This window comes from Ascaphus truei, unplaced genomic scaffold, assembly GCF_040206685.1.
Source record: "Ascaphus truei isolate aAscTru1 unplaced genomic scaffold, aAscTru1.hap1 HAP1_SCAFFOLD_1163, whole genome shotgun sequence".
Lineage (NCBI taxonomy): Eukaryota > Metazoa > Chordata > Amphibia > Anura > Ascaphidae > Ascaphus > Ascaphus truei.
The window spans coordinates 24,937-45,597 of record NW_027454032.1 but is presented as its reverse complement, the minus strand read 5'-3'; the positions used below and the strand labels follow the sequence as shown (position 1 = coordinate 45,597).

At 47.9% G+C, this 20,661-nt stretch overlaps 3 protein-coding genes across 3 annotated transcripts; 2 read left to right on the top strand and 1 right to left on the bottom strand.

Moving 5' to 3' along the window:
• The first annotated feature begins 240 nt into the window (after nt 1-240).
• On the top strand, nt 241-871 carry LOC142475332 (histone H3). Its single transcript, XM_075581245.1, has one exon. It carries the CDS (start codon nt 266-268, stop codon nt 674-676), a length of 411 nt encoding a protein of 136 aa, XP_075437360.1. The 5' UTR covers nt 241-265; the 3' UTR covers nt 677-871.
• LOC142475331 (histone H1-like) lies at nt 611-2,102 on the bottom strand. Its single transcript, XM_075581244.1, has one exon. The coding sequence runs from the start codon at nt 2,077-2,079 to the stop codon at nt 1,420-1,422; it is 660 nt and encodes a 219-aa protein (XP_075437359.1). The 5' UTR covers nt 2,080-2,102; the 3' UTR covers nt 611-1,419.
• A 12,760-nt stretch (nt 2,103-14,862) lies between these two features.
• On the top strand, nt 14,863-15,254 carry LOC142475330 (histone H4). Its single transcript, XM_075581242.1, has one exon. The coding sequence runs from the start codon at nt 14,871-14,873 to the stop codon at nt 15,180-15,182; it is 312 nt and encodes a 103-aa protein (XP_075437357.1). The 5' UTR covers nt 14,863-14,870; the 3' UTR covers nt 15,183-15,254.
• The last annotated feature ends 5,407 nt before the right edge of the window (nt 15,255-20,661 follow it).

Below are 20,661 nucleotides of genomic sequence, written 5' to 3'. Positions count from 1 at the left end.
CTCTGCAAACCCATTTGACCGCTACCCACGACCCATCACAGCGCTGAACCTGTGAAACCAACTCAACTGTGGCAAGTAACACAGATCAAGAAGCTTCCTAAAGAGTGCGACAATACACTCAACAAGAGAACTTGGAGTAATGAGGCTCAAGCCTCGGTATCCAATATCACCACTGACAGATTTAATCTGTCAGTCAGAACAGAACGGTCAGTTTTTTTCTTTATTAGTTCCTGACCGGAGACGCGCACTGACACAGCAGCACAGGATGGCCCGGACCAAGCAGACCGCCCGGAAATCCACCGGAGGGAAGGCTCCCCGTAAGCAGCTAGCGACCAAGGCTGCCAGAAAGAGCGCTCCGGCCACCGGCGGAGTGAAGAAGCCTCACCGCTACCGGCCCGGTACTGTGGCTCTCAGGGAGATCCGCCGCTATCAGAAGTCCACCGAGCTGCTCATCCGCAAGCTGCCCTTCCAGCGCCTGGTCCGGGAGATCGCCCAGGACTTCAAGACTGACCTGCGCTTCCAGAGCTCGGCTGTCATGGCTCTGCAGGAGGCCAGCGAGGCTTATCTGGTGGGGCTCTTCGAGGACACCAACCTGTGCGCTATCCACGCCAAGAGGGTCACCATCATGCCTAAGGACATCCAGCTGGCCCGCAGGATCAGAGGGGAGAGAGCTTAGGCCGGCTGCACCCTGACTTCGTTTACACCCGAAAAACAAAGGCTCTTTTAAGAGCCACCACATTTTCAATGAAATGGCCTGATCAATATTAACACACGGATACTGATCTCAATATAGAGAATGAAAGAAGTGTGTTATCCTTGTACCAACATATGTACTTGATGTGTGACAATATAGATAAACGCACCTTCAATATTTGTGTATTCTTTGTCATGTGATATATAGACTTGCATGCATAGTCACCATTTCATGCTGTATATGGGTGCACGTAAAGACAAACCTGTAAATGTCCCCCCTCCCATGTGCCACTGGTGATCAAACTGAAGTGTTATGGAATAGCATGTGCTTGATGCTTTCAATGTGATGTAAACACTTTTTTTTAATAACATGGTGATAAATACGTTTTTCTGATGTAAACTACACTTTTTTTAATTTTATATAAACCGTGTATGTGAATATTATGTAGACACAAACAAAACCATAATGTCACCTAATATGTCAGTTTGTCTGAGAAAAAATGTATTCGTGAAATAGGTTAGGGACTACAAACTTACACATGCACCTTACAGTGCTCGCAGTATCAATGCATATACACTTATGCTCTGGCAGTGTAACACAAACCCCTGCATGGGATAAATTGGAGAAACATTCCCAGTTACACATTATGTGCACAGCTCTCTAAGTGGGGTTGTGGTGGCTCTTAAAAGAGCCTTTGTGTTTGTAAGAGGCTGAAGTTCTCGGTCTCACTTCTTAGGAGCTGCCGCCCTCTTGGGCTTTGCTGCTTTGGGTTTGGCTGCCTTGGCCTTAGCTGGACTCTTAGCAGCTTTTGGCTTCGCAGCCTTTTTAGCCGCCGGGCTCTTCACAGCCTTCCTGGGCTTGGCAGCTTTAGACTTCTTCGGGCTTTTTGCTGGCTTCTTGGCGGCCGCCGGTTTCTTGACCTTTTTGGGGCTTTTCTTCACTCCCGCCGGAGCCTTTTTGGGTTTCTTGGGGGACTTGGCGGGTTTCTTTGCCACTGGCTTCTTGGGTTTCCCCACATCCTTTTTCTTGGCCGCCTTCTCCTTGCTCTCCAGCTGCTTCTTATTCAGCTTGAACGATCCGGAGGCTCCGCTCCCTTTCAGCTGGATCAGGGTTTCCTTGCTCACCAAGCCCTTGAGAGCCAGCTTCAGGCGGCTGTTATTCTTCTCCACATCGTAGCCTCCTGCAGCCAGAGCCTTCTTCAGAGCGGACAGGGAGACCCCGCTGCGCTCCTTAGAGGCGGACACAGCTCTCACTATCAGATCGGACGCGCTGGGACCGGACTTTGCTGGGCGGCTTTTCGAGGCTCCGGCCGCTTTCTTCGGCTGCTTCTTCTTGGCGGCGCTTTCAGCTGGAGGAGGAGGAGGAGCAGGAGCGGTCTCGGCCATTGCAGCTGCAGGTAAAATATCCCAACACACTGACAGAAAGTTATACTGGGGGCGGGGACCTGCCGGGACTTATATAGAGAGCCTGCTGCTCTGTGATTGGTTAGTTATCGGAGTGAGCTTCTTTCTCATTGGGTATAATCACTAAGCCCCGCCCTGACTCTCATCCTCCCGGATCACAAACACTGCTCTGACTTTGTGTTTCTGAGGCTGCAAGAAAAGGGCATTTTATCCCCTAATTATTACTCACATCCCCCCTTCCTGCATGCAATTTATAAGGAATTATATTCTCTTCACTGCTGTATCATTTTTCTGCTGGGAAAGTACAAACACAATTAGGAATAATGGGTGAAAGTTCGGCTCTGTAGCCCGGGATTTGCCAGATTTCATTCATATCTGTCTATTTCTGTCACTTTTACTTTGCTCAGACTAAATGTGCAACCTCCATCCTCATACAGTGACACTAAGGACATATTATTCTACAGTATCAGTTTAAAATAATGTGCATATAAATATATAAACATTGTCTGGGGATTCACTATATATGTACAAGTAGCACAATAATTCCTGAGCAGCGTACATTGCTATTTCATGTTGTTCCATTTCCCCGGTACTAAGCTCTGTATTATTCCATTGTCAGTTATGAATATTGGTTATTAAATGGGAGATTCGAAAAGTTTTGTATTCCATCTGTTCTACAAATGAATAGTTTATAATGATATGTATGTAAAATTATGTTTTCTAAAAACAAAATCATAGTAACATACACATCATGTGAATGACAGTAAATATATTTTAATAATGTAATAATCAAACATCTATTTTGTTTAAGCTTTATAATACAATTGGGAAGTGTTAAAAATATGTTTATTTGTCGGTTACAAAAAATATATATATGTGATATTAATGGAAGATTAGGTTATTTTATTAGTCACCCTGTGTGTTACATAACTATGTAATGTCACTATTAGCACTGTGTATAGGAACTGACATGTTTTGTGACCATTGTCACCAGAGACCAGAACTTTTAACATCTTTACATCAGGATCACTATCACCAGAAAATAATAATAATAATAAAAATAATAGTACGTTCTTGTATAGCGCTGCTAGTTTTATGTAGCACTTTACAGGGACATTTTGCAGACACAGTCCTTGCCCCGTGGAGCTTACAATCTATTTTGTTGGAGCCAGAGACACAGGGATATAAAGTGACTTGCCCAAGGTCACAAGTAGTTGACACTCGGAGTTGAACCAGGCTTCAAACTCACTCTCAGTGCCAGTGTGTTTTACTCAGTGTTTACTCACTGAGCCACTCCTTCTCCCGAATGACACACTAGATGAATAAACAAAAGTTTATTCTGGCAAGCCAGAAAACACACAACACACATGTGACGATAGGGGTAGCCAGCCTCACATAATAAGGTAAAGCCTGTCTGGCTTCCCCTAACACAATAGGCTTCCCCTGCAATAGGTCCCTCCGGTCAACCCCAAATATCCCGCTGGGAAGGCGCCACCAGGTCTGCGGGAAACCATTGGCTCTAGCCCAGTGAAAGCCGGACCCCGGACCTTATTTCTAGCCCTTTCCTGCTCACCATTTTTTTTCACCATGCGCCTTAATGGTCCCCAGGCCTGAGCCTGGGGTGGGCATGCTTTCCCCCGATGGGGAACAATGACAGCCCTTGTGCTTTCTTCTCCTCCCAGCACAAGACTGACTAAATGTGATACTGTGAGGATTCGCTGTTCTGCTGCTCCTGCCCCTTTAACCCTCACTTGCCCATTGGACTACCATAACACCCAAGAGTGGCAAACTGGGGTGGAACTTACGCACGGTGCGCGGTTTCTGTGCAGTCCCCTTCGGTCTCTGGGCATGGAGCGCATTCTTGCTCCTCCTGTTTTGATGCGCAGCGTGCATGCGTGGTACACGGTCTTCCCAGTGGTCTGTGGTCTCCGCCCCTCTGTCCCGCCCCCATACTGGCATCACCCCTATGCAGCACGGTTACGCCCCTCACTCCGCCTCTACCTCAGCGGGTCCTGCCTCTGGTACCCGGCCCTGTCCTGATATCACTGTTATGCGGCGCAGTTGCGCCCCTCCTCTATCTCCACGGGTCTCGCCTCTGGTTTCCGCCCTCATGGCGGTGCGGGTGTCGTGGCGCACGATGACAGCGCGTGACCAGGTCACCTACGGGTTTTGCGGGGGGCATGCACACATTCTGACGCGGTAGCTATTGGCCGTGTAATAGGACACACCTGCATGATCCAGCAGCCTATCCTGTCCGCACGTCTGCTTCCTGGTTGCCTCCCATTGGTGGGAGGTCCTATAAATATGCTCTCAGAGCTCCCGGTCATTGCCGAGCATAACCTCTGTTTGTGTGACGCTGCACTCATCACCTAGTTCCTGTCTGCCTGAACCCTGCTGCCTGACCCTGCATGGATACTACTCTGTGATGCTCTCCTGCACTGACCTTGGCTTTGGCAACGACTACTCTACTCTCTCCTGCACTGACCCTGGATTTGGAACCACGGCGACGCCACTCTCTCCTGCACTGACCCTTGCTTGGCTCCACGACTACTCTACGCTCTAAAACCCTGACCCTGGCTACGTACCCCAACAATCCACTGCTCTATACTCCAAGATTCGCAAGTACCTCACTTACCCTTTCTTCTGTTACCCTGATCCGGCCTGTACGACTGTCCTATACTCTAGATGTGCCTTCGTGGGTGTGGTTGGCATTCTATACAAATCCCTACCTCAGCCCCATGGTCACGCCTCATTTGTAGTGAGCTACGGGTTACAGATATTCCCATTTGGAAGTCTCTGCAAGGGGCGGGCTCATGGACTGTACCCATCTTGGATAGGCTTACACAGGCCATGAGTCACCACCTTACTTCCTTCACTGGGGGGTCACTGGCTCATAGATTAACCTGTTACTGCTCTGAACATAATAGGGACTTGCATAATAGATACACTATGTGGGAAAGAGAGGTATTATGGGACATACCCTGTTACACTGGATAGGGGTAGTTTGGGCAGTTAACACGCAGGTGGCCCAGCCAGTTACACAAGGAGCACTGGCCCTCGTGGGCAACCTCCATCGGCTCTACTTCAACACCCCAGGTTTTTGACTTCTTCCCCCCTAGTTTGGTGGCCTGGGGAGGGTCAGCTACCTTAGGTCTTTTGACCGCCAGCACTGGAGTAAGGGTAAGGAAACGCTATTCCAACTGTGGCCGTGTGGCCACTGTCACGATGGACGGAACGTATCAACAATTTTATATTTTAGGGAAATAGATTGAGCACACAAGTTGAGCAAAATAAACTGACATTTATTTCCTTAATAGACAGACACACGACAACCTTAGAATATACTTGACAAAACACTTACTGAGGAAGAGAATGGGATAGAATGTCCAGAAGTAAAACAAAGCACCAGAATATTGTCTTTTAAAATGCTGTCCTTTTGCAAGGGGTGTAAATTGCCAGCCCAATAAGTCTGTGAATATTGCAAAGTTCTTTCTGGTCCATTGGGGTTCGTTAGATAACCCCCAGCACTAACGGAATCCTGAAGAAGAGTTATGTCCTTGGTTCTGATGTAATTAACTTGTTGCGTTAGGGAATCGTTGCTGCTGCTCTTATCCGCTTGTAGAAGCAAAGTGGAAATTTGTTCACATTGTAAAAGAGAGACGAAAGACAACGGGGATAGCTTAGGGAGCATGTATATAGGGTCGGCTAGCATATCTATAACATACCCGCCCAATCCCTTTCGTGGGAACCTCCATCCCACCAATCTCCATCTTGCCCCCAGTTTGCAGAGTGGGCACTACAGGGATTTCCAGTTGATACAGCGCCTGTGCAACTCTGACACCTGGGCTGCTTACCATATGGGTGCTCCCCTTTTTACCTGGTGTCTCCCAGGCTAGGAGTTGGACCCAAGGTGTTAACTAGCCCAGATGACTAACAGGATCTCCTGGTCAGCGAGCATCCCGGCTAATTCACACTTTGCGGCTCTGGGGCTTTCATCCGCAACACTTCCCGAGACCCATAGCCATTTCCCTAAAAGGGGGTCTCTGAAGTTTGCAGAAGGAAGTGCCCCCAGCTCATCGGTGTAAAACATGTGGTTACTGGTTGCATTGCAAAGGCAAGTAGAAAAAGCCTCATCCTGCCTGTACATTTAAAACTGCAGCCAGAAAGGCACTTTATTAAAAATATATGTTCTATTTGTCCTAAAGTCATCACAGGAGATATCGGCATTCGGCCGTGCCTGGGATGTCTGCTAGCAAGTAGGCAAGCCAGGTGACAGTGCGAAGGCTCCCCTTAGACCACCAGCGGGGCTAGGTAAGCCCTTTCAGCACAAGGTTGTTCAGTGGGACGGCGGCATTCACTTTCTGTAGCCCATCGCTGGGAGTTCTGGAGAGCCGGATCCTGCCTGATGTCCTTGGAGAAGCAAGGCAGGGAAGCTCAGTGTAGCAGGCCAGGCTCTGCCCAACGCCCTGGCAGTAGCAATGGGAGAAGGCTTAGTGGAGCAGGGTGATATAGATCTGAAGCTCGCAGCTCCCCAGTGAGAGTGAAAGCAAAGCACGTCTCCCCAGTGAGAGTGAAAGCAAAGCACGGCTGACTACCCCAATACCGTGTGCAATGGCCACCTCTGCCAGGCTTATTGTGCCCAATGTATAGGTTTTTTTCTTTGTGTAACCCTTCCAGAAAAGAGCTAATCACTGATGTCTGGAAGTGGAAAACAGTATAAAGTGGGGATAGGGATGTGGTAACTACACATCAACACACACATTTTATCATGCCGTGATGGTCTTCACCTACCGCTGAACCAGTCTTTACTTCAATCCTCTGCAGATGTGGGACCTGTCCTGTCAAGGCCGCCCGCTTCATCCTCCGCTGACCTGGGACCTCTCCTGAAACCTGGTAAGTGAGAAGTAATGTTCCTTGATTGTAAGTGTCAAATCTATGGTGCGTCTTACAATCACTGGCAGCTTACACAAGAGGAAATACAGTAATACAAATAACACATATAGTCCAGGTCCCCTCTGGACTTCCCCCTTGGTCCCCGGCCCCCTTGGTTCCCCATATTAAGAGATACACCATTGCTTATAGTTTATTTTATTGTTTCTTGTTTATTTATTGTAAGGTCCGGGGGAACAGCTCTCTCTAAAGGGGCTCCCCCCGTGACTTTACTCACCCCGCTCCAGCTCTGCCTTCTCGCCGCTGCGGGCGGGATCTCCCTTCTCCTCCGCTTCCTGCAGCAGCTACTGATCTCGCGCGTGCGCGCGCACGGCAGAGGACTTTTACGTCCTCCCTCAGGGGGAGTTCCCGCCCCCAGCTGAGGCCGCGCACGCCTCTCCCACGCGGTGCACATGCCTGATGCGCGTGCACCGCTCACAAGCTGCACATCTAGCACAGCTGTGGTGAGTTTCTCCCTACCAATCTCTATCTTTCCTGGGACTGCTCCCTCGTTACTCCCCCTCTCCCTATTGGTCCTTCCACCTACTTATACCTTGCTCAGCCATTCATTCTTTGGCTGAGCATAGCTTTGTATGACCTGTGTTAACCACGGTCGTGCCTGCCTCAGTTCCTGTCTCTTTGTCTCCTTAGTGATCCCTTGCGTACTGAACCGGCCTGGCTGTGGATCCGCTCTGGTCTTCTACCCTTGGTTTGTATCCTGACCTCCTGGACTCCCCGACCCCTTCACCTCGGTTTGCGGATTCCGACCTACCTCCCGGCTCTGGACCCCAGGCTCTCGGTACCACCTATCTTCTGGAACCTCCCTTCTTGTCTGGCGAGTATCTTACTTTATCTTATACTCCCAGACGGTTCCAGACGCCTATTTTCCACTTTCCAGGTGTGTGTCCGTAGCTGTGGGTGCAGTTTGTTACCCATCTCACCTCAGTTTCTGGGTCCCTCCTTGTCCGTGGTGAGCTCAGCGTAACATTATGCTCAGCCCCACAGACATGGACCCCGAAGAGGTTGAGCAACCAAGCCCCATGCAGCGACTTCTCCAGCTAGAGGCGCAGCTTGCCTCCATGACACAGGAGCTCTCTAGACTCTCCTCATTGCAGCCTTCCCCAGGCTCCTCTGCCATGGCAACTGTGGCGTTTCCCTCCCCCCTTCTTCCCGTGGCTGTGAATCCTCATCTCCCGGCTCCCAACCGCTATGCAGGGGATCCCCACAAGTGCAGAGGGTTTCTTAATCAGTGCGATATGCAATTTGAATTATCTCCTTTGCGCTTCCCCACTGCTCGTTCAAAGGTGACCTATATTATGTCTCTCTTGAACGGAAAGGCCCTAGCCTGGGCATCCCCCATCTGGGAGCGGGAGCCTACCATGACGCATGACTATTCTTGCTTTCTTCGAGAATTCAGGCAAGTATTCGATACGCCTGGTCGTCAAATTACAGCAGATTCTTCTCTCTTCCATATTTCGCTACACGCAAAGAAAACCCGCACAGCTAGTGTTAGACCACAGTGAGGTGCTGACTGGATGGAGACGTGATTATATCATATGAAAGAAAAAGGACCCAGTCTTTCAGCACTCAGTCACAAGGATTGTAATGTTGTAAATATAAAAATATGCTTTATTTATAACCATGAGTAAAAAATAGGGTGTTAAAACGTAATTAAATAGTATTAAACAGCACGTGACTCTATCCTTAATAACCCACCTGCAAGTATGTGGGTGGATATAATAAGATCCCTAATGAATGTTGGGGATCAAACGCTACTGATAGTAGCTACCTAATGATATAGGCAAGAGGAGCCTGTGAGAGCCCACTCAAAGACACTTTCCATATAAGTGTATCCAGGCGTGTGCTACACACTCAATTGATACACTGTGGATAAGTACAGTAATACTGTGTGACGAAATGCGAGCTAAGTTAGACCTATATAATGTCTGTCCCTGATTAAGATATGCACTGGTGACTAAATCCATTCATCAGTGCTATCAGAGCCAGGTCTATGATGAAAACCTGTGTGGCCCACACTGTTGATAATAGGTGCACACTTATTAACACATTGGATAGTAGGATACAGAATAGCGTGTCAAAACTGGAGCGTTAGATAAGGTCATCTAAACACCTAAACTGCAGATAGTGTATAGGGTGGAAACACCTGTAAGTAGCAGTGGAAACAGTGGTGTTATACAGGTGTTGTTAACCAAGGTACACCTAAACTAATGTCAATAATATCTGCTGTTGCCGCCCAGTATACGTTATAGTGAGAGCAAAATGCAGACACTTAGCACATATGGACAGTTTACCCTTAAGTGAGCGTAGTAAAGTGTTGCACACAGAGGGTAAATGATGGCATGGAGGCAACCTCCACAGTGTCTGCAGTAGTACAGGAGGGTTCACACTACTCTGTGAGTAATGATGTTGTTAGCTGTGACCCCCTGTGGTACTGCTCAGCACATAGTGCGTTAAGGCAAAATAGAATTGCCAAAATACTCAGCTTGTGACTGAGTGGGGTATAGAGGTGGTTAATGCTGTGGTTGAACAGTAAAACCCATAGACGCACCACCCCCACCCTCTCAATAAACAGCTGGTCTGTCTCTGAAGCCAAGTGAAGGGAACACCGGTCTAACTGGTAGAGGGGCCAATGGTTTAATCACTTCTGAGACAGGCAAGACAGGCAAGTCCTCGAACACATCAGTGCTGATATAACCAAGATCAGCGCTGATGTAGGGGACTGTGCGACTACCAGTTAGACCGGTGTTCCCTTCACTTGGCTTCAGAGACAGACACCAATTGACCCTAGACCAGTCATAGTTCAGGGGCAGGAAGAGTTCGAAATCCAGTCTATTGTGGATTCCAGGAGTACAAGGGGTTCGGTACAATACCTGCTTCGCTGGAAGGGCTTTGGCCCAGAGGAAAGATCTTGGGTACCCTACCATCAAATACATGCCCCCAGACTGCTGAGACTCTTTAACTCCAAATTTACCCAAAAGCCATATTGGAGTCGTCCTAAGGCCGCTTCTCAAGGGGGGGGGGTACTTTAAGGTCCGCGGGAACACCTCTCTATAAAGGGGCTCCCCCCGTGACTTTTCTCACCCCCACTCCAGCTCTGCCTTCTCGCCACCGCGGGCGGGATCTCCCTTCTCCTCCGCTTCCCGCGGCGGCTTCTGATCTCGCGCATACGCGCGCACGGCAGAGGACTTTTATGTCCTCCCTCAGGGGGAGTTCCCGCCCCCAGCTGAGGCCGCGCACGCCTCTCCCGCGCGGCGTACATGCCTGATGTGTGTGCACCGCTCACAAGCTGCACATCTAGCACAGCTGTGGTGAGTTTCTTCCTACCAATCCCTATCTTTCCTGGGACCGCTCCCTCGTTACACCCCCTCTCCCTATTGGTCCTTCCACCTACTTATACCTTGCTCAGCCATTCATTCTTTGGCTGAGTATAGCTTTGTATGACCTGTGTTAACCACGGTCGTGCCTGCCTCAGTTCCTGTCTCTTTGTCTCCTCAGTGATCCCTTGCGTACCGAACCGGCCTGGCTGTGGATCCGCTCTGGTCTTCTACCCTTGGTTTGTATCCTGACCTCCTGGACTCCCCGACCCCTTCACCTCGGTTTGCGGATTCCGACCTACCTCCCGGCTCTGGACCCCAGGCTCTCGGTACCACCTATCTTCTGGAACCTCCCTTCTCGTCTGGCGAGTATCTTACTTTATCTTATACTCCCAGACGGTTCCAGATGCCTATTTTCCACTTTCCAGGCATGTCCCCGTAGCTGTGGGTGCAGTTTGTTACCCATCTCACCTCAGTTTCGGGGACCCTCCTTGTCCGTGGTGAGCACAGCGTAACATTTATTTAACACAGATATGATCGCACAGATTAATTTACATTAATGTTTTATAAAGTACAAGTAATTTTATTAAAATCTATCCCTATTAAAAATGTATTCTATATTTTATCAGTGAGTAATTATATACATTTTGTTTACCCATTACACCTCTACAAGGGTTCAAAACACAACACAACACACACACCATACAGCAAAGTGGTTAGGGATAAATGCGTGCAACTGCGCGCTGAGAGGCAATTGAACCTGCGGGCTGTAGGGAGCGGGAGCTTGAGCGGGAGGGGGGTGTGTGGTTTGAGCGGAGGGCTCTCCGTGCTGACCCTCCTCCCCCTCCTCCTCCTCCCCCTCCCCCTTACCCCTCCCCAGTCGGTCCGTCCCCACACACACACACACACCATATTTATGTATACACATATATACAAATATATACACATATATACACACATATATACACACATATATACACACATATATACACACATATATACACACATATATACACACATATATACACACATATATACACACATATATACACACATATATACACACATATATACACACACATATACACACACATATACACACACATATACACACACATATACACACACATATACACACACATACACATACACATACACACGCATACACATGCACACACATACATACACACGCGCACACACACTTCCCCCCACCTTTTGGAGGTGGGGAAGCTGCCTCTAACACTCCTGACCCGGCGCTGATAGACTCACCAGCGCACCACGTGACGCGTCACCGCTCGGGATCGCAATTCTCTTGCTTCCCCAGGCGGCTGACGCGTCACAGCGTGTAGTGAGCCTCGCCGGAAAGAGGCAGCGGGGACAGATGGTCAGGAGGTAAGGGGCTGGTGGTCCGCTCGCGCGGCCGTCCGCAGCGGGTCCTCAGCCTTAGGGCCGTTCTATAGTGGTGGGGGTGCGCACGCACACCAGGGAGCGGGGAGTCGACAGACAGCGGCGAAGAAAAATAATATTTTTACGCTGCTACTGGCGCTGAATGTATGTGTGTGTGTGTGTGTGTGTGTGTGTGTGTGTGTGTGTGTGTGTGTGTGTGTGTGTGTGTGTATTTGTGTGTGTATTTGTGTGTATATATGTATGCGTGTGTGTGTGTGTGTGTGTGTGTGTGTGTGTGTGTGTGTGTGTGTGTGTGTGTGTATTTGTGTGTGTATTTGTGTGTGTGCACAATGTAATACATTTGTGCACGGCTGCACACACTATATAACAGCCCCTGGGCCGTGCTTATAGTGCCTACGACAGCGACACAACATCTCACAAACACAAAAGCTTTGCCGCCGCCGCGTGCGCTTATAGTGGAAACTTGAAGCCGGCAAATTTGATTTTTCAAGGGCCGTCGTGTCACGTGACGGTCCTTGAACCAATTAAATGCCCGGAATCCCGCGTCGTCGCGGCGAAACATAACTTTCCCTCTCACCCTCCCTATCTCCCTGTCTCTCTCCCTCTTCCCCTGTCTCTCTCCCTCTCCCGCTGTCTCTCTCCCCCTGTCTCTCTCCCTCTCCCCCTGTCTCTCTCGCTCTCCCCCTGTCTCTCTCGCTCTCCCCCTGTCTCTCTCGCTCTCCCCCTGTTTCTCTCCCTCTCCCCCGTCTCTCTCCCTCTCTGCCTGTCTCTCTCCCCCTGTCTCTCTCTCCCTGTCTCTCTCCCCTGTCTCCCTGTCTCTCTCCCCCTCTCTATCTCCCCCCTCTCTCTCTGTCTCTGTCTCTGTCTCTGTCCCTCCCTGTCTCTGTCTCTGTCCTTCCCTGTCTCTGTTTCTGCCCCTCCCTGTCTCTGTCTCTGCCCCTCCCTGTCTCTGTCTCTGTCCCTCCCTGTCTCTGTCCCTCCCTGTCTCTGTCCCTCCCTGTCTCTGTCCTCCCTGTCTCTGTCCCTCCCTGTCTCTGTCCCTCCCTGTCTCTGTCCCTCTCTGTCTCTCCCTCTCTGTCTCTCCCTCTCTGTCTCTCCCTCTCTGTCTCACCCTTTCTGTCTCTCCCTCTCTGTCTCTCCCTCATCTTAACTGCCGTATACCTACACCGAAGTAACCTACCCTGCTTTCTTCCAGATCTGACTCAAGTTTCACGCGGGAGACATCGGAAGACAGGTAGGGAACACCTCCCCTCCAGTATAGTACCTTGAGGGACTGTGGATCAGGTAAGATCCCAGCCGGGATTGCTGCTTTAGAAATTGTGAAGAGGGGGCATCCTGACACTGGTTAAGGGGTACAGAAGTCATTCACATCTGGCTTTTTTTTTCGTTCGATTAGTGAGGCCATCCGACACACACTCACGTAACTAGGACTAATGGTAGTAAAGTATAAGTGTAATACGATAAATAAACTGTTAATGTAAAAAAAAAAAATTGTGTCCCGGTTTTTCATTTTCAAAATCTGGTCACCCTATTCACATATATAGGCAGCGGGGACAGATGGGCAGGAGGTAAGGGGCTTGTGGTCCGCGCGCGCGGCCGTCCGCAGCGGGTCCTCAGCCTTAGGGCCGTTCTATAGTGGTGGGGGTGCGCGCGCACGGCAGTTATAGATGGCTTAGGTGAGTCAGCCCTTCTATACAAGGGCCGCGCGCGCACGCCAGGGAGCGGGGAGCCGACAGACAGCGGCGAAAACGGGAAAAATAATCTTTTACGCTGCTACCGGCGCTGAATGTATGTATATGTGTGTATGTGTGTATATATGTATGTATGTATATGTGTGTGTGTGTGTGTGTGTGTGTGTGCATATATGTATGCATGTGTATGTATATATGTGTGTGTGTGTGTATGTGTGTATATATGTATGCATGTGTATGTATATGTGTGTTGTGGGTATGCATATGTATGTATATGTGTGTTGTGGGTATGCATGTGTATGTATATGTGTGTTGTGGGTATGTATGTATGCATGTGTATGTATATGTGTGTGTGTGTGTGTGTGTGTGTGTGTGTGTGTATCTGTGTGTGTGCACAAATGTAATACATTTGTGCACGGCTGCACACACTATTTAACAGCCCTTAGGCCGTGCTTATAGTGCCTGCGACAGCGACACAACATCGCACAAACACAAAAGCATTGCCGCCGCAGCGTGCGCTTATAGTGCACACAACACACAACGGCGACAAAGCGACGGAGCAACGTCGCCGTCGCGAAAACTTGAAGCCGGCAAATTTGATTTTTCAGGGGCCGTCGTGTCACGTGACGATCCATGAACCAATTAAATGCCCGGAATCCCGCGCCGTCGCGGCAAAACATAACTTTCACCGGTGGCGACGGGTGACGTCACCGGTCGTGTCGCCGTCACCATCGGCGGCACTATAACTATAGGCACAGCCTTAGACTTGTGTTATGGCTTTATAGTGATTTCATGTAACTTCATTCCCACGTGACTTCAATTTCGAAGCAGCACTGCCACCCTGTGGAGTAACTGTCAACTTCAGACATTTCTACTGGAGGATTTGTGTTTGCTGAACTTGTTTCCCCGGTCTGCATTTCTTCCCCGTGTCACCTCATGCAGGGTAAATTAGAAATAAAAGCAAATTTATAAAACAGGGATATTTATATAAAAAAAAATACTGATGAATGTAGTTGATCATACACATCTAAATATTACAAATGAATTACATTTACAGATATATAGATGCAGACACAATATAATTAAATACATGAAATAGATGGCACACAAATGTGTTCGTGTGAGTTGGGCAATACTAGGCAAAGCAAATGTGATCACAGTTTTAATGAGATAAACTTCCAACCAATCCCATTACCACGCAGCCTTTTTTTATAAACAGTAACGGCTTTCACTGAGCCAATCAGACGAAAGACTTTTTCAGCCAATCAAAATCAAGGAACGTCTTCCAGTGCAATTCACTTTCTCCCCACATGGGGTGTCTGTGGTTTTCACTCAGGTCCGCTCATACTGCATATAAGCAGCAGCTTTACCGCAATTACCTCATTCGCTTCCTGTTTTGACACTGTGCAGAATGACTGGTCGCGGCAAAGGAGGAAAAGGGCTCGGGAAAGGAGGTGCCAAGAGGCACAGGAAGGTTCTTCGTGACAACATCCAAGGCATAACCAAGCCTGCTATCCGCCGCCTGGCTCGCAGAGGAGGAGTGAAGCGCATCTCCGGTCTCATCTATGAAGAGACCCGTGGGGTGCTCAAGGTTTTCCTGGAGAATGTGATCCGGGACGCGGTCACCTACACCGAGCACGCTAAGAGGAAGACAGTCACCGCTATGGACGTGGTGTATGCTCTCAAGCGCCAGGGCCGCACTCTCTATGGATTCGGAGGCTAAACGGTGACACTTCTTACCAACTGATGATACGGAATTCACATTCATTTAACCCAAAGGCTCTTTTAAGGGCCACCCACATTCTCCTGTATAGAGCTCTGGTTACACCGCCATCTTATTCTTACCCGTTTTCATGTTGCTGTCTCTGACGGGACTCAATATTTCATATTGGAAACGGGTTAGAGAAATACAATTCACTACAAAACCACCAGTATGTGATAGCATTTTGTTAGAGCGCTTTATCTACGATTCTTTTCTATGAATTGACATGTACACTCGTGAGTTATATAAACTTTGCTATTCTCCCTTCATGCTATTAACTGCTCATTCATAAAGCAAACCACATATTGGTTTCACTTTTTGATATAACTTCTCTGAATTAGAAGTGCCTGCACTTGACAGATTTAAATACGTGATTTTAATTGCTCGATCCATATACACATTTTTTTACATTACACATTGGTACAATCTGCAAAAGAAAATGTATATGATAAATGCCTTATCTGTATTGATTTTAACCGCTATGAAAACAATTACATTTTTATAGACTTGTATAAAACAATGACAATCTTTGAGCATTCATTCATTATTATTTTGCTGTCTTTTCTGCTCTTAAAACAAAATCCCCAATGCAAATGCTTCATAAAATAGTCACTCCTTTTATATTCCATTAAATAGTCCCATATATTGGGCATCATGTATCAGCTTTTGATAAGAAAAAAATGCAATCGGATTTTCTTTAGCACTTTATGTGACATTTATGATAATTTGTCACAACTGTAAATCTCATACATATTGATCACGTTTTTTGGTTTTATGATCATAAATACAACCCCGCATTTCATGTGTAAAACACTCGGTTTGGGGATCTCGGAACAATTATACAGAGAAGGTAAAAAGGCGCCAAAGCTTTACTATCTGTCATTCAAACAAAGACCACACGGTGGCAGTATTGTTTTGGAAATGATCTGGATTCTGGAGACCTGGATTTTTCACAATGATCTGAATCAAAGGTTTCACCTCCAGATATTTGTGTTAAATACGTTTTGCGGATTCCCTTTAATATAATTAGTGAATTAAGTTTAAAATCAACAGAACTCTAGCATCACTTCTTAAATCGCACAAATATGTGTACTGATGTGGGGGCTGAAACTGCCAAAGATGCCACATTTCCCACACAATCTATACAGGGAAAACGCAGCAGCACCAAAATAAAGGCAGCAAAACACACACACACGTGTGTAACTCACATTAATAAGAAACACTTGGGGTCTTACTTACTTTGTGAACAATGTTTCTAAATCAATCTGTTCTATTAATTCAATGATCCTTTGTTTTTTTTATTTCAGTCACACTTTATCTCAAAGATTATCACGGAGACCAGAACGTAACCCCGGGATCAAGGCACCAGAACGGACAAAGCGTTTCAATAAAGAGAATTTATTCTGTCCGTATCCAGCACAGCACAAACTCACAAACCCCTTACACTCCCCAAAACAGGGAATACAGGGGATTCTAGGTGCCAGGCGCCACTTCCAAGGCTCCCCAGGGTTTGCTCCCACTCCTGTGGGGTTTGAGACTGCAGAGCTTTCAAACCTGTTTGCTTTCTGAGACTCTGTCCCGCAGCGCGGAACCGTTTTCACATCTCCCGCTGGATGAAGCTCCCAGCGCCGTGTGAAGGTGTCTCTGGCGCAGCCTTGGGGCGCACCGCTTAGTTCCCTGCACGCTGGGATCACACTGACCCTGAGCGCTGCTGGGTTCCCCTTACATACAGTCCCCGCTGCTATAGGAAATCGCTGTAGATGGAGCCGCGACCATCATGTGTGGATACTGCATGGGAGACAACACGTGAGGTCACATCTGCATTGGCCAATCATGGCTGGGCGCGGGGTGGGTGAAAGTTAAAGGGCTTTTGGAGAAATATGAACGTCCCTGTGGGAGCAGCGCCTGTCAGTGGGAGCAGCGCCTGTCAGTGGGAGCATCGCCTGTCAGTGGGAGCGGCGCCTGTATCATGAGCATCAGCGATATCTCGGGATACAGCGCAATGCTGCACTTTTAGGGTGTTTGATCGTCAGCCCGATCTCTTCCCCAGCCACTCTCCCTTTGTTCCTGTCCCTCTCCTCCCCCTCCACTCCAAGCAATAGCAGTTCTCCGGACATGTGGGCTGCTCAGTGGGATTCTCAGCCCAATGTACAGAGACCTTGGCTATGCTTTATATATGCACACACAGTGTATACTTTGGTACAGTTTACAACACGAGAGTAAAGAATTACAGTTACAGGGTATGGAAGGGGTTGCATGGCACATTAAACTGGGGCAGCTCTAGGGTCTGGTGACCAGATGAGCCCCAGGAAAGGACAGGTAGGTGGGAGGGACGGAGTCCAGAATAATACAGGTTAAGCCTGGTCCCAGGGGTGTGTACTGAGGTCTGGGGAACTGTGATTGTTTCCACACACATCAGGCACTCTGATCGGTCACCACCCTATCTCCATGATTTGCTATGGACACAGGAATCTAGAAACGGGGTGGCAGATATCAATTCCACAGATCTTTTCTGGACTGGCATGGAGATGGACTAAATGGTATTCTCTGATGTCATGCCAGAGACACCCAAGACAAGGCTGTGTGCTTTTCTGAAGCAGAAGATTTAAACTTGCCTGCTTGCAACTTGTTTTCAGCACTGCCGGAATTCCTGATCCTCTACAAGAGTGGAAGCTGCTCCGGGTAAGCCATTTCTGTGGCACTGGGCACCTAGGACTGCTAGGATTCCCCCTGTATTCCCTGGTTGGTGCGAGTATAGCTCTGTTAGGAGATTCTGTGCTGTGTCTGATGGCTACTGCTGAAATAAACACCTCTTTATTTGATCGCTGTGTCCTGTCTGGCACGTGATCCAGTGAAAGAGTCCTGGTCTGCTGTGGCAACTATTGCTAGTAAGCAATATGTAACGAGAACTATGCTCCCCTCCTTACTATCCGGCGTGACCTGTTTCATATATTGTTCTCATTCTTGCTCGCCCAATGATCAAAACACATTGTTCCCTCCCTCAGTGCCTTGTTTTGATTGTCCACTTCTCAAGTGTTTCAAGATTTACCTAATTCTTGTTGTAATAGTTTGTGGGTTGCTCCCTTCCCCAGTGTTCCCACTCTGTATTATTTCCCGCTTCTACTGCCATGGCATTCCTAATGCTTGGTTTCAAGTACTAAGCAATGTAGTGTCCCTCAATTATTCCTAATCTATTGTAGTGAGGAGATTGGCCCCTTCCCCTTTGTTTCCTAATCAGATTGTTCCCTTTCAAAGTGTTCATAATCCATTGTTCCCCAGTGATTTCCTAACTCATTGTTTCCATCCACAATGCTTCCAAAATCTGATTGTCCCCTTCCCAGTGCTCTCAAAATTTACAACTCCTCTCGCAAATACTAACGCATGACTGTCCTTATTAAAATGATTCTCCCATGCCGCTCTCACCCCCAACCCACCCCTCCCCTACCCACCTTCCCCTCCTTCTCCAATTCCGCACACACATCGGAAGACAAGGCTAAGGCCTAGCTGTCCAGAAATCTCATCTACCAGGCCTCCCCGGTGTAAGTCATTTCGGATGAAACCATAGAGTCTAAAGGGTCTCCACCCAGCCCGCCTTCACTGGAGACCGTTTTCGGACCAGCCCCCAAGGGTCTTAAACCCCACTAACCGGTCCTTTACTAAAGACCGGTTCAACACCTTTTAGACCCCATTAGGGTCGACTTTCCTTTCTTTTTCTAGCCGCTGTTACTGTCCCAGCGGCCCCTTACCCAACCCTCCCCCTCTGCCCATTTTGGCTGTTTCTCTCCAGCACTAGTCCAAGGACAACACACGCGGTACCCTCTGGGAGGTCATTATGTCTCACCAAAAAGCACTAAAAATTGTCTCCCTAAATGTGAAGGGCCTACACAACAATAGAAAGTGACGCCTGGCCCTCCAGGAGATAAAGAATACAGTGGGAGATGTTGTTTTCCTCCAGGAGACGCACTTCACGTCTCAAGAACCGCCTAAAATATTTCAACACGCGTTCCCATTGAGCTATTTCTCATCATTCAGCAGCAAACGCAGAGGGGTTGCCATTCTGATCCGTCAGGGCACCCCATTTAATTTAACAAAAATTCAGGCAGATCCAGAGGGGAGATTTATTGTGGTCTACGGCTCACTTTCAGGCACGACAATCGCCCTTTATAACCTATATGCCCCGAACGAGAACCAGACAGAATTTCTGAAGAAGGTTCTGGAAGAAATTGACCCACAGTACCTATCCTCGCTACTTATTGCAGGTGATCTTAATATGGCTCTCAACCCAAAAGAAGACAAATCGAGCCACCCAGGACAACAACACTCCACTCAGTCACAAAGACTGGGGAAAAAATTCAAGGACATTGTTGGGTACTTTTCTCTGGTGGACATTTGGAGAACACAACATCAGGGGCAAAGGGATTATACCTTTTACTCGGCTCCTCACCAGTCTTATTCCCGTATTGACTACTTTCTTGCTACCAAGAACATCCTAGAGGCCACCACAGACTCAGACATCGGCCCAATTACGTGGTCAGATTATGCCCCTATCACCATGACCCTATCCATTCCATTTGGGAAAATTATCTCATATAGCTGGAAACTAAATGATTCCCTACTGAACCACTCCGGGACAGTGCTGGAACTCAAAAAATCCCTCAGGGAATACTTTAGAATAAACAAAGGCTCTATATCTTCACCAGCAAGCCTGTGGGAAGCCCATAAGGCGACAATCCGAGGAAATCTTATCTCGATTGCCTCCCACCGGAAAAAAACTAAACTCAAATTAACTAAAGAGCTTACAGACAAAATAATCAATTTAGAGCAGCAGCATAAAAATAACCCCTCCCGGAGAATTTACAAACAATTGACAACTGCTCGAAACGATTTAAGAATAACCCAATTGGAAAATGTAGAAAAAGCTCTTAGATGGACGGGTCAGAGGTACTATGATAAAGGGAACAAGGCCGATAGACTTCTCGCTAATAAGTTACGAGGAATACAGAAAAAGTCACAAATAACGGCGATCAGGAATAACTCTGGTGAACTCCAATACAACGAGAGAAAAAAATAGCAGAGGAATTCTCCAAATTCTACACCAAATGATATAACTTAAGGACCCACTCTGCTAATTCTAGTATAACGAACTCGGCATTAGCCGCTGATTACCTATCCGATTGCAATCTTCCATCACTAACAGAGGAAGAAAATACTTATCTAAATGCAAAAATTACGCTGGACGAATTAGAAGTGGCCGTTAGGGCCTCAAAGATCTCCAAGGCGCCGGGCCCTGATGGTTTCACAAATACATACTACAAGAAATTTTTCCCCATCTTGTCCAAACACCTATTGAGCTTGTTCAACTCATTCTTAGAAGGGAGTCCTATCCCATTCACAATGTCGTCCGCAAATCTGGCGATAATACTTAAAGAAGGGAAGGACC